Source organism: Herpailurus yagouaroundi, unplaced genomic scaffold (genome assembly GCF_014898765.1).
Source record: "Herpailurus yagouaroundi ecotype Mexico unplaced genomic scaffold, PumYag 186, whole genome shotgun sequence".
Taxonomy (NCBI): Eukaryota; Metazoa; Chordata; class Mammalia; order Carnivora; family Felidae; genus Herpailurus; species Herpailurus yagouaroundi.
Window position 1 is genome coordinate 12,440,700 of NW_024412417.1, and position 14,525 is coordinate 12,455,224.

At 39.1% G+C, this 14,525-nt stretch overlaps 1 protein-coding gene across 1 annotated transcript in view; it reads right to left on the reverse strand.

The window, feature by feature from the left end:
- The window catches only part of YWHAZ (tyrosine 3-monooxygenase/tryptophan 5-monooxygenase activation protein zeta), a 30,573-nt gene extending 18,452 nt beyond the window's left edge, over positions 1-12,121 (reverse strand). Inside the window, exon 1 of the mRNA XM_040494132.1 lies at positions 11,817-12,121. Within this exon, the coding sequence (XP_040350066.1) occupies positions 11,817-12,110 (294 nt within the window). The 5' untranslated portion in view covers positions 12,111-12,121. The remainder of the gene's footprint in view (positions 1-11,816) is intronic.
- Positions 12,122-14,525: the final 2,404 nt, after the last annotated feature.

The following is a 14,525-nucleotide window of genomic DNA, read 5'->3' on the forward strand; positions in this document are numbered from 1 at the left end:
AAGGAAAAATTCTTTTTAATAGTGACTATTTCTAGAACATGACAAAACCAGTGAGTTTGCTCTCCATCCACATACAGTTCTTTTACTCAATTATGTTTTTCAAATTTTATTATTGGGTTGGTAAAATTTCTATTTAGGAGAGAAACAGCAAGAAACAAGTGATGATGCATTTGTAAATAAAAATATAAAGGGTGGGAAAGGGTCCCACTTTTTCTTTGAGTATCCCAACAGAGCTAAATTTAATTTCCCTTGATAACTATACATAAAATGGCATTTGCAACTAGTAAAATAGCCCCAGAATATCAAAGCAAAAGAACTTTTAATAAGATACTTATGGACTGCAATTTGAAAATATACGTGGAGTAAGCCTCCTTTGACTTGACTTCACCAAATATGTGAATGGGAAAGACCCACTCCTCTGTTGCAAATTGTACTACCATGGCCCTCTTCCACGAAAACAAATGAAGACATTAAGATACAAATTTTCTGTTTTCATATAAATCATGAATGAAAAATGCCAGTGGTTAAAAGGGAAAAGGGCAGGAAATTGAGGCACAAAGGACTCCAAATGTGATTCTCATTATTTGCAGCTAAGTACAGAGCCCTAAAATACAGTCTAAAACTGAAGTCATTGTTTTTAACGAAACAAAGCACAGTGGTAATTTTTCCATTATTCTGACAATCCCCAATCCCTCTTAAAAATTCATACATTTATGACAGAGTAAACATCATGTCTCAATCGACAACTAAGGTGATATACAATGATAAGACAAAAAATATTGGGAGCCTGGGTGGCTCAGTCGGTTTACTCTTGGTTTCAGCTCAAGTCATGATTTCATGGCTTCGTGGGTTCCATGCTAATGGCACAGAGCCTGCTTGGGATTCTTTCTCCCTCTCTCCCCCCACCTCCCACTCATGCTATCTCTCTCTCGCTCTCCCTCAAAAAAAAAAAAAAAAAAAAAAAGAGAGAGAGAGAGAGAGAGAAAGACAAAAAATATTAATGCTTATGGTGTAACCTTACCTCTGAACTTCAGTTTCTAATCTGCGAAAATAAAAAAAGCTAGGCTGGATGCTCCTCCAAGCCTAAAATCCAATGATTCTAAAGTTCAACTTACAATTTATTTTATTATTTAATTACAAGCCTCATAACACCCTGCAAAAGTCATTTTTAATAACATCTTCAATAGGAAATTTAACTCCAATCTTACAGCACACTGTGTAAGTTCAAATTTCTAGTCTTGCACAATTCGCTTGCGGAGAGTCTTCCCAAAACTTTCACTTTATTTTGCAGAGCAAATGAGCCTTTTATCATTCCTAGATCTAAAATTTTAAAAAGAAAGCAAGATTGTTTTGTTGCAATAGGGGCCCATCGATTTGGAAATTAGTCTCTTACTCCCCCTTGTGGCTGGAATGGCGTCTTTTCTCTCAACTGCAATTTCCATTAGTTGCTTCCAACCAATTAGTTAAGTGCCCCACCAAAACTGCTAACTAATCAGGTGGTGTCAAGAACTAATTTGCAGACATTTCTACTTAAATCCACTTTTCTATGCAATGTTGGCCTATGAATAAGGTCATATGGTATGAAAAAAACAAGAGCTGCTTCACTTCAAGGATGGAGATCACAGAGGATTCTGACCAATCACTTAACTGAATACATTTTCCATTAATAAATACATGCCAAATCTTCACCATTTAACTTCTAGAAAATCAACAACTGAATTTGAGAAAACCAAGATATATTATCCCTGGTGTTTAAGGAATTCAAAGCCAGCCTGAAACTTCATTCTAATTCCTGTCGAAAGCTACAACAGTTGCTCCCTGATTTTTTCCCTCCAAATGAATCAACAGATAATTTGCAGAAAACTTAAGTGATAGAAAGCCTGGTGTTCTAAAACAGTTTGCATGTATGTTTTGAAATATTAACTGGGTGAAAAGACTCACAATAAGTGGTATGAAAAAATGCTAAGTTAAATCAGATTCAGAGAACTGTCTGCCTTTGGATCCTTAATACCAGCAAAATAATCTTAGGATAATCAATGTTTTACCTCATATTCAAAATGTAGCTCCTAATGATTAAAAGTAAATGGTGGAAAGTACCAAAAAGAATTTATAGCCCATTAAGTGGTAACTAGTAAAACTGTCCTGCTATGCTTGGGGGGGGGCTTTCCTTCTTCTCCCCTGCTACCTGGTGTCAACCTTGACCTGGGCGGTCACCAATCAAGGCCCCATTTCTCAATATTTCCATCACAAAACACTTTTTGTTTAAAACACCTAATTTGACAGTGTTTAATTTGCACATACACAGATTTATAGTATGTATAAACTCCCTAGGACTGTATTTTATTAGTTGTTTTTTAAAAAAGGTGAAGACCAGTTCTTTCATATTCAAACAACATGAAGTACTTCCCCTCTCTCATATTATTTGTGTCTATTTTCCTAAGTTGTCAAGATTTTTTAAGAGCAAAGGACTTAACATCCTAAAGGTAGATACTATCATCATTCCCATTTTGAAGATGTAGAAATAGTCACAGGAGGGGCGCCTGGGTGGCGCAGTCGGTTGGGCGTCCGACTTCAGCCAGGTCACGATCTCGCGGTCCGTGAGTTCGAGCCCCGTGTCAGGCTCTGGGCTGATGGCTCAGAGCCTGGAGCCTGTTTCCAATTCTGTGTCTCCCTCTCTCTCTGCCCCTCCCCCGTTCATGCTCTGTCTCTGTCCCAAAAATAAATAAAAACGTTGAAAAAAAAAATTAAAAAAAAAAAAGAAATAGTCACAGGAATGTAATAACTTGCCCAAAATCATTAAAAAAAAAAAAAAAAAAAAAACACACAAAAAAAAGTCTGCATAGCCTGTTAGATTCTATCACCCTTTAAAGGTTGTATACGCTTTCCTTTATTTTTAGAAAAATTACACAAGATTATTCTTCAAGTCTTATTCTTGTGATCCAATTAAATTAACACTCTGATGATAATCCCCTCTATCAGATGAAAACAACCAAAGGGGGAACTGGAAGGAAAAGTCATTATTCGTAACAAAGCACTTGATCACTTTGGGATGTCATATTTCCAAACCTCTTCCAAACACAGCAGTACAATTCAAATCACTGAATTGAGAACTTACTTGTTCTAAGTATACTCCAGCCTGCCTATACATAATGCTGCCCTCAACTGTCAATTCCACAGAATCACATTTTAAAAGTAATGCATTTGGGGTAGGATTTTCATTAAATGTCCCTCTGTTAAATGCGGTCCAAGTAGGTCTATGTCCTTCTAAACTCTGGGAATGGTGTTTATTATATGTGTTAAGAAGCAAAAAAAAGTAAAAAAAGGTTTTTTTCAAAAAAGCATTTGTAATTAATCAATTAAGATGAGAAACCCTCAGTTCAGACTGGTTTGGGTTCCTTAGTAATACTGCTAATTAAAAAAAAAAAACTCCTAGATCCCAAAAGCTATTTTCAAGAAGGCAATTAACCTCCCCTGAAAAGCGTTTTTAACTTCTCATTAAACAATTCAAATAAATGAAATCCCAATATAACAAAAATTGGGCACTCCTTACAAATTAAATGCAACAGGGTCTTTCTTAGATTAAAAACAAAACAAAACAAAAAGAACAGGCATACAGGAGGTCAACCGTCTTCTTTTGGTCTACTTAACTCTACATACTAACATTTGACTGTCCTTACATTCTCACCTTGCCATCCTGCCTATGGCTAACCCCACTGTAAGCATATTTTCATTTAGGGGAGAAGGAAAGAATGCTCACAACAAATTCTGTCAAAAGCAACTGACAAAAGTTTCTATGCTGAAATCTTTTAGTTATCTATCTCAATGTAAACAAACGTGCATGTGCATACCACAGGACCATGCTAATAAATTAATCAGCTAGCTATAAATTCATGCTTTGTTGCCCCAAGATCCAACTGTAGCTATAAACAAATAGGCAAGCCACTAGAAAGTAACTAGTGAATTCTGACAAGATGTACTTATGTTACACATTGTATCTTACTAAAAAATGCAAAACTAAATCGACCACAAATGACAACTGGTACCACATTTTCATTCAGAGAGAACAAATGAAGAATGACCTGTTGCACAGCAATGTACCAAATACACTGGGAACTGCTGAGACACAGTGGCTAAGCACACCATTCCTCCCAAGCCAGTTCAAATCTGTGCCACCTAAAAAATATTGGTAAACTTAGTATCTAATTAAATACCATAAACATCAATGGTCTATCCTGTTTTCAAGGAGAATGAAGGAATGGAGCCAATCCTCTTTAGTTGGAAAAAAAAAAAAAAGAACAGGATAAAAGTAAATTCTAAATCATAATGAAGCAGAAATCATCAGGCCATAAAGATGGGAATTAGCAATGGTTTGTAACAGGAACAGTGAGTGGTTAAGACCAAACTAGACCCAAAGGCTTTGTGTATGGGATTTTGACAAAGAGCAGTCAGAGATAAGGAAACCAGTGTTTTACAGATATATAAGAGCTGTATGCAGCACAGAACTGCTAAAATTAGGTAGACAAAAGGACAGGTAATTTCAAAAGAAAGATGAACTCTAGCTTTTGACATATTGAAACTGATAGCAATCCTAAATCTCCTAAAGAGCAGTGTTTACTCTCAATGTAAAACCATCATAATAAAGAGCCGCAAGAATGAGGATGAAATCACAATAGGGATCTCTGAATTTCTAGGAAAAACAATACTCTAATACCTATTATAATTTCAGTGGATTACAGTTAGTTTTCTAAAACATGGTTGACATCTGAACATCTATAATTTAAACTTAAAAAAATTTTTTTTCATACATAGACACATTCTTCAATGTGAATGCACCAAAGACTGCCTACTTTTGGGATCAAAAATACATAGTCAAATTAATCTCAATAGCCCAATAACATTTAATTCAATATTATAAAGGCCAAACTATTTCATATACTGGGCTCCCTTTATGTGCCCAAACCACTATAGATATATAGAAAATATAGAAAGAGTATCTATATAGAACGTAGATACTATATTCACGGGGTAAAAAAGTCTTTCATAGGTTAGAGCCTCAATTATAAAAACAAGATAGATGTATAAATAATGATTAACTATAAAATGGAAGGCAGTGATAATCTATTCTGGTATTAGTAAAAGGAGAAAAATGAGTCCAAAGAAAAGAACCAGACAGTCAAAGATCAAATCTTCAAAAAATCTGCCACATTATAAAAGCTCTGATTTTCTTTTTCGCCTACCAACCCACCTTCTAAGAGGCAAAATTTGGTGTCATTTTTAAAAATTTTTTGAGAGAGAGAACAAGGGGGGTGAAGGGGGGGAGGTGCAGAGAGAAGGAGACAGAATCCCAAGCAGGCTTCACACCATCAGCACATAGCCTGATGCAGGGCTCAACCTCACAAACTTCTTGAGATGATGACCTGAGCCAGATCAAGAGTCAGATGCTTAACCGACTGTACCAACCATATGCCCCTGGTGTCATTCTCTTTGCTGAAATTTTTTCCTGTCCTTTGAAGTCACCCATTCCTTAGGTTTACAGCACTATACTAGGTGTATATACAGTAGGTATAGTAGTGTAGTATGATCTAACCGGTACCCATCTCTCCCAGTCTCATCTCTTGCAATATTACTGAAAAAGCATTTTAAAGGAACCGATGTTCTCTCCACCCAATGTTCTGATAGAATGATCCTGAATGCAACAACTCTTGTACAAAACCGTAATGTGCTGGATTAACCAAATTTCACTTAATTGACAACCTAAATTATACTACATTCTTCACTCCTAGCTAAGCAAACAGGGCAATGACCATGACTTGGACTAAATGCCTGAGGATAGTAGGTTTTTCAGATATTCTCTGGAATCCCCCTCAGCTTGTGCCGGCAGTTACTGGTATCTGTTTAAGATATCCAATGAACAATCCAATATTTGTTTCCAAACCACGCTAAACTGGCTATTAATTACTTAAAATGTTATGCTACCTAAATATTAGGAAATACGAGTGTGAAAAGGTAGGTTACTATGAAAACTAAATTGAGTGCTTTGGAACAACTAGTTTTTAAAGGAGAGTCACACACAGAAAAATCACCTGGGTTCAACAACTGAAAGATTAGAAACAATTACACATTTCTAGGATTCTGTACTGACTGCTTATCAAACATTTATGTTCTCACTCTACTATGCAAACCCAAAATGTATTTATAAAGGATTCATCTGTAGGAGTAGTTAGCAAAGTATCTGAAAAGGTTATGGGGAGCACCTGGGTGGCTCAGTTGGTTAAGTGTCCAACTCTAGGCTTCGGCTCAGGTCATGATCTCACAGTTCTCACAGTGTGGAGCCTACTTAGGATTTTCTCTCTCCCTCTCTCTACCCCTCCCTGCACTCACACTGTCTCTCCCAAAATAAATAAATAAAAACTTAAAAAAACAGTCTTGGTCTCACATTAAAAACAGACAACAGAACACATACAAACATCTACATTTTCATTTAAAACAAAGGTTTAAAACAAGTATGATTGCACAGACTACTTTTCAATTAACCAACTAATTAGGATGCCTCTATTGTACCACTACTGAGGTATCACCAGTAGGATTTCTTTAACAAAAAAGCTGAGTGTTCTTAAAAAATGAAAAGCAATGGGGCGCCTGGGTGGCACAGTCGGTTAAGCATCCAACTTCAGCCAGGTCACGATCTCGCGGTCCGGGAGTTCGAGCCCCGCGTCAGGCTCTGAGCCATCAGCCCAGAGCCTGGAGCCTGTTTCCGATTCTGTGTCTCCCTCTCTCTCTGCCCCTCCCCCGTTCATGCTCTGTCTCTCTCTGTCCCAAAAATAAATAAACGTGGAAAAAAAAAATTAAAAAAAAAAAAAAGAAAAGCAAAATTATTCTTGGTAAGCTATTATAAATAACTCTAAAGTAGCTTATTTTCCACCTAATTCAAAATGCCTCTGCTGGGGCTGCAAACAATTTCTTCCTTTCTCTTCGGTAGATTCTAAGAGTTGTATCATTATTTTAGAAGTATGCCTGTCCTTCCTTTACTTTTGGGATTTTAACTCAGGTGTTTTTCACTCTAATCCCAACTAAGTCCTTTAATCATTTCCTCAGTTTGCTTTTAACACACTAATAATAATAATCTTCACGGCTCATCTTATGACTAAAACTAAACATCTCCATGTCTCTTACTAGAACAGGTAGAAAGCACCCCATTCTTTTTTAAGTTTATTTGAGAGAGGGGGAGAAGGAGAGAAAGAGCACTCACATGCAAGTGAGTCGGGAGGAGCAGGGAGAGAGAGCTCGAGAGAATCTTAAGCAGTGCAAAGCCTGATCCCACAAACCCTGAGATCATGACCTGAGCCTGAAATCAAGAGTCAGATGTTTAACGGACTGAGCCACCCAGGTGCCCTGAACATACTCCATTCTTACTGAAGTACTGCTATACTGGAAAAGGATAGGTAGCCTGGTGCTCTTAAGTTGTTGATTATTCTTCCCCTTCCCACCAGACAGCAAACACCTGCCTTTCTATTCTCCTTCTTTTATTTTCTTTCATTTCCCTATCATACACCTCAGACTTCCCAACTGTATAAAACACCTTACCAGGTGCAATACTTACTGCTTATCATGATTAACTCTTCAAAAAATATTGTATTATGGGGTGCCTGGGTGGTGCAGTCGGTTAAGCGTCCGACTTCAGCCAGGTCACGATCTCGCAGTCCGGGAGTTCGAGCCCCGCGTCAGGATGTGGGCTGATGGCTCAGAGCCTGGAGCCTGCTTCCGATTCTGTGTCTCCCTCTCTCTCTCTCTGCCCCTCCCCCGTTCATGCTCTGTCTCTCTCTGTCCCAAAAATAAATAAACGTTGAAAAAAAAAATATTGTATTATCAAAAAGACTCTGTCCAATGGATTCCTCTCTAGAAGAGACTGTAAGTATCTACTATGCCACAGAAGGTCTTTGTATTTTGAAACATACCAAAAGCCTTTTGACAAAAACATGTAAATATATTAAGTGGTAAAGAGGAGTATAACTATAGAATTCTTTTGAGAAGCACTTATTCCAATAAATGAGCTGCGTAGTGATTTTCAGCCTACAATTGCATACAGCGGTTTTCAAAGCCCAAGGCACATATTAAGATATTCAGACCAGGAAAGCCCCCAAAGCTACCTGGTTTCTTAGCTGCTTAATAGCAGTTCTGTAGCCTGGAGATAAAAACCAATGCCCAGCAACCACACCTTAAAAGTGCCCTGGGCAAATAAAAATGTAGAAAAACTTAATAAAATTGATTTCAGTCAAATTAACTGAGTTAACTATTACTGTTACTCTCCTAATGTTGCCAACTGTTACAAATGCTAGATTCAAGATTTTACTGCTTCACCTCCTATAAGCTGTTGTCTTACTCCTGTGGCTTTCAAATTTTTTAATACAACTTCGGAAAATTTACTGGTCAGTATGGACCCTCTGCCCCACAAAAATACAGTTTTTAAGGCTTCTTGGATTTAAATCCCATTCCTAGACTCTTGAGTTAAGAGACTCCTGATTTCATTCTCCATCACAATCTTACAGGGTAGACATTATTGTAACTGAACTCCATTTTCTCAGAGGGACCGCATGATTTCCTCAGGCCTTGCAACTATTAGATGGTTAAAAGTTGGTCTGACTCAACCGGGAGCCTGAGTGGCTCAGTCGGTTAAGCGTCCAACTTCAGCTCAGGTCATGATCTTGTGGTTCGTGAGTTTGAGCCCTGTGTTGGGTTCTGTGCTGACAGCTCCGAGCCTGGAGCCTGCTTCTGATTCCGTGTCTCCCTCTCTCTCTGCCCCTCCCCTGCTCACACTCTGTCTCTCTCTGTTTCTCAAAAATGAATAAACAAAAAAAAAAAAAAATTTTGTTTTAGGTTGGTCTGACTCAAAACCTGGCATTCTTTTTACACCACTACATTCTTCTTTGAACTTGAACTGGGTTTTCTAGTATATATTTCCTCATTTTGTCATTTCATGTTCAAGACAAAACTGTCCAATTTTTAGCTTCTTGTGGGTTTATGCAGAGGAGGTATTAGAGATCACTAGTGTTAGGTCCCTGCCTGACTACCAAGAGAGCTTTTGGTCTAAGATCTGGCAGGAAAAGGCAGACTGCATTAGTTCACATATTGCAAACTTCAAATTAACAACACAAGGAATAACCCCAAGTTCTCTAGCATAAAGAGAACTCCATGCTGTCAAGAATATGCCTGTGACCATTTTCCACAGTAATGTTCTACAATTCTTGCACAAAGTGACAAGGCTACTCTTTGTTTAGTAAATGGTATAAATTAAACAAACACTTGATAAATGCACATAACCAGAATGGAAGTCACCATTTTATAACAACTAAAAAGCTCTTTAGAAAAACTTAGCTCCTTTTTATGAGAAAAGATCTTAGCCAGTATCATATAGGTGCTTGACAGAACAATGAAGTCTGGTTCATCACTGATGCAACCGCAACAAAAACATTAAATTCTGAAAAGGGATTACCTGCTTATTTTTCTCAAATGAAAACAAAAACAAAAACAAAAACAAAATCAAAGTTCAGAAAAAGCTAGAATAAAAATTATGATTACTTTTTACCATGTGAGACCTTAAAATATAATTAAAACAACCTTTCACTAATCATCAAGTACATCAAAAATTTTTTTCTCTACGAGAAATGGCAGTTCTTCCGTATTTTATTCTTCCATTTTATTTGAAGGGGAAAAAGGAATTTTATGTAAGCTATTTCCAGAGCCAACATGACCTGTTTGAAAAAAGATGATAGGCCTACTTGTAAAGAACCACAGTATCTGTAAATACTGAATTTTCCCAAGATGAAACAGAAAAGGCCTTGGAAAATTAGCAGTGCTGCTGACCTAGTTCTACTACCCTCTTTTCCAAAAGAAGGCTTTTTGTTCATTTACTTAGCAAATACTTGAGTACATACTATATGTTAGGAAGCATGAACCACGCAAAGACCACTAACAAAGCAGAGCTGAAAGATCTACTTTTAGATCACCAAAAGACCAAGGCTGGAAGCAAAACTTTGTTTAGCTTTTGTATAGTGAAGGAATAAAACTTTGATTTATCTATATGCTCAAGGTGGAAATTTCACTCAGGCTTGGTGAGAGGCCAGTACTATTCTGAAGGATAACATGGGTAGTCACCAATACCAAGCCCCATTAATAATCGACAAACAGAAGGTATTTACAGATTAATCTAGTTATTCTCATCCACTGATCCTTTGCAGTATTTTTCTTGGTAAGGAAACAAAAGGAAAACAAAATTAAAACTGCTAGTCTTTTCCTAGGAAAATCCTCACAATGACAGGAGCTTTTAGACCTTGTATGGGGAAAACATGCAAATACCTACCTGAAATAGCAAAGAAGCTTGTTAGTAAAAAGTAAAATGTTACTACATCCTCTTTTACTCCTAAGATTCCTAAGCCAACAAACTCTCTGAAACCAAAATAAAAATTAACTAATCTATCAGGTATAATAATTGGGGGGAAACCACCAGAGCTACAAAATTCAGTATCATGTATGCAGGTACTAGTCAGTAAAGAGAGTAAGGGGGGAAAACATCCAACACATTTTTTATTACAGAAAAACATATTTTTGTATTTTAAATATTCTTATTACCTTAGCAAACCACAAGGTAAACATGTTATTTAGCCTCAATAAAAACATGGAATTCCTTTCCCATCTTAAAAATAAATGACACCTACCAATGTAAAGATTTTAAATAAAAAACAAAAAAGCACCGAAGAAAGATAATACATGAGAAAATTTTGTGAGCCCATGTTAACTAAGATAAAAAATATTGTTCTTTAAGACAGCACTGGGGCACCTGTGTGGCTCAGTCGGTCAAGCATCCGACGTTGGCTCAGGTCATGATCTTGCAGTTTGTGGGTTCGAGCCCCGCATGGGGCTCTGTGCTGACAGCTCAGAGCCTAGAGCCTATTTCGGATTCTGTGTCTCCTCTCTGGGCCCGCCACCCCTCCTCCATCCTCATGCTCTTTTTCTGTCTCTCAATAATAAATAAATGTTTAAAAAAAAAAAATTAAAAAAAAAAATAAAAGACAGCATGAAGAAAGTACCATTTCAGGAAAATATTCATAATTTAGGATGTAAAGCTATTCTACTAGTAATTAAAGACTTGTGTGTAAAGGAATATTGCTATGTTCTATTCTTTTAAGCTTCTTAGAGAAGCAGCGCTTCAAAACAATAGGTACTGAATTCTAAAACGACTTCTTGACTGAACCTGAAAAAATCAGGTTTGAGTTATTCATGATTTTTTACTCTAGTTGTCAAAGTTGACCACTAACACTTAAATGCAAGAAGAGGCAAAAAGCAACTCTGAAGCCATAATTTTTGGCATAGCTAATTCATTACATTATACTGGCTAAACCAAGGAAGGGTATTAAGTCTGTAATGAGTCTTCTATTACATCTCTCATACATAAAACAAGATATGCAAAATTCCTGTATCCACAGATGTACACTTAAGAAAATGAGTTCTAGAACTACTACAAACACCCTGACCACAACAGAAATACTTTTATCTTTTCAATTAGTATAAAATATACTACCAGTCTTTTTTAGTCTACCTGAAGTGACTGATAATCAGTATTCCATTTAATTTACACAAGCTTAACTACAACTGTTTTAATAACCTTTTAGTAATGACACCCTGAAGACTTCCAAATTGAGAACGCTCAATTTTATAAAGGAAAAGAAAAACCAAAGAAAGAAAAAGTTGAGACCAACACCTGATATTCATTATAGGAATCCTATATCATAGTGAAGCTAGACTGAATGTTTGATTCTCACCAGTACATCATTGCAGATATCTCTGAGCTCGGTCTCAATTTTCTCTCTGTATTCTCGAGCCATCTGCTGTTTTTTCTCAGCACCTTCCGTCTTTTGCTCAATACTTGAGACGACCCTCCAAGATGACCTACGGGCTCCTACAACATTTTTATAAGCAACTGAGAGAAGATTCCTCTCCTCATTGGATAATTCAGCTCCTTGTTCAGTTACAGACTTCATGCAGGCTGCCATGTCATCATATCGCTCAGCCTGCTCGGCCAGCTTGGCCTTCTGCACCAGCTCATTTTTATCCATGACTGGATGTTCTGCAGGGAAAAAAAGTAACATTCAGATATTTTTTTCCATGAAAATAAAGACTAAGTATTATACCTTTTGTAAATGTTAGATTAACACCTCAAACCTAATTGCCTGTGGAAGAGTCTTCACGTGAGGAATTTAATGCAGCCCTACAAAAGGATGACAATAGGAAGAAGAAAAAAAAAAAAAGGGAAGGAGAAGGGAGAATGCCCTCAGCCTTCAGGGGGCAAATTTAAAGCCATTAACATAAATGTAGCAAAACTAAAATTGCATTACATCATCTCTGCTCAGAAGATTCTAATTTCACATAAAGTCAAAGCACATTTGATCAAAAGGCTACCTTAAAATCCATCCCTTACCTTACTTGGCCAAAATCTCAATTCCAATTTCCAATATCCTAAGTAATCCAAAAGTCAGCAGTTTTTCTTTAGTGAAAGCAGTGCCAATGAAGAACGTTACAACCTCTACCATTTTTCCAGAACCATGATTCAAGTCAGCTTAATGTAATTCGTGTCTGTTCATTTTAATAATACCTACTGTTATAGTCAGAAGCATTTAAGTTTACATTTTATTGGTATTACTCCCACCCCAAACCCAGTGATCTCTGCAACACTTGACAGCTGATCTTGGCATGATAGTTTTCTGGAAGAACGGGCCAAACTGCTTGATTTAAGGCATTCTGAATACAAAACAAACAACCTCGCCTTTGCCATCTAACAGACCCTGACACCTCATCTACCTGCACCTTGTTATACACATACATGCTTTAAAAACACATCGATGAGTCCTGACTCTTACCTTCATGTGAGCACTAAGATGTATTTATTAAGTGCTTCTAGTGTGATTGGTGTTTCTTATGTCACTGCTCTAGTTTAAATGCAGAGAGTTATTGCATTATTTCCAGTCGTCAAAATTTAACTGGTTTTATGACCACTCAAGCTGCCCTTACCATAACTTCCCACCTAATTCTCTCTCATCTTCAAGTTCCCTAGACCTTTTTTAACTTACCCGTTATACTTTTCCTTAAAGATATCCTTTTGAAAGGTGCTAAAACAGCACAGAAAGATGCTAAACCATACCCTGATCCCACAGCAAGTGGTAAATATAGAGCCTGAAGTGCACTATTAAAAGGTGAACAGAAAAGCCACTGTCACTAGAAGAATTGACACCCGGTATCAGATCCTTCACCTTCTCAGGAAAATCCCACAATACTTCTCTTTTAAAGCCAAATCGGAACAAGGTGAACAAGTAACCACCTAGCTTGGGTTCAAGGGATAACGTGTCAAAGCGAAACTATTTAAAATTTATGATTACATACCCCCCACACCCCTCAAAATTACTAATTTTCCCCCTAGGATCTCAAGAACGCTCTTGGGTTAATGCTGCTTCTAACGAAAAATTATCAAAAACCAGTACAAAGGTTTCTCTCCCCAACCCCTCTGGTACAGGGGGAAGTGGATCGGGCTTCTCACACAGTAACTAGTACTCCAAGGCCTCGCCTCTGTACTGCGGAGAAGACTAGCCGCACCCATTTAACCCTTAACCGACGTAAGACGTCGAGTGAGGTGAAACGAACACTGGCAGACCTTGACTTTAAAGTGCAAATCCTTCCGTCCGCGCTATCCGCAACCACCCCTCCTTGGCTCCGCCCAAGTCCCCGATTCTCCCTCTTTGTCATGGCGGATCTGTGTCAAGGAGCCCAACCTACCGCCGAGTGTTAATTCCCCCCACCAGAGCAAGAGGGAGGAGCAGCGCGCCCCCGCCCGAGCCGGGGAAGGGGGGGGGGGGAGAGCAGCCCGCCCGCCCCGGGGGCAGAGACGCCAGCGCCGCCCGCAGAAGCGGAACCACGACCCGCCGGGCGGCGGACACACCCCACTCTCCCACCCGCGTCTCCTCCGCCACCGGACACCGCTGGTGCTCATTTAGTCTATAAGGACCCGACAGCTGCAGCAGGTGGGGGAGGGGGCAAGAGCCACACCCAGGCGAGCGGGGCCACAGCCGGCTGTTACGCTCAGCCTCACCCGCCCCAAGAGGAGGTCACCATCTAAAAAGCGAGCACAGGGACCCTCGGTTCAAGCCCACCAGACAGACGAGCGAGACGCCGGCCCACCGTCTTCCCCATTCTCTTCTCTATCCCCGCCCTGGGCGCACAGCCCCCATGCACCCGAAGGAAAAACAAAAAAACAAACAAACAAAAAAAAACCCAGCCCCATCCCCCACCCTACCGCGGAACCCAGGAAATTCGGCCCCGGGTCCCAGGCCAGCCCCACCCCGGAGCCGGCTCCGGCCCGTGCCAGAAGGGAGGCCTCGCCCTCGTGTACCTGGCGGGCGCCTCCGGCCCGGCCTCGGCTCGCGGCCCGGTCCCCAGGCCCGGCCCTGCCGCCGCGCCGCCGCCCGGGTGGGGGAGGGCTG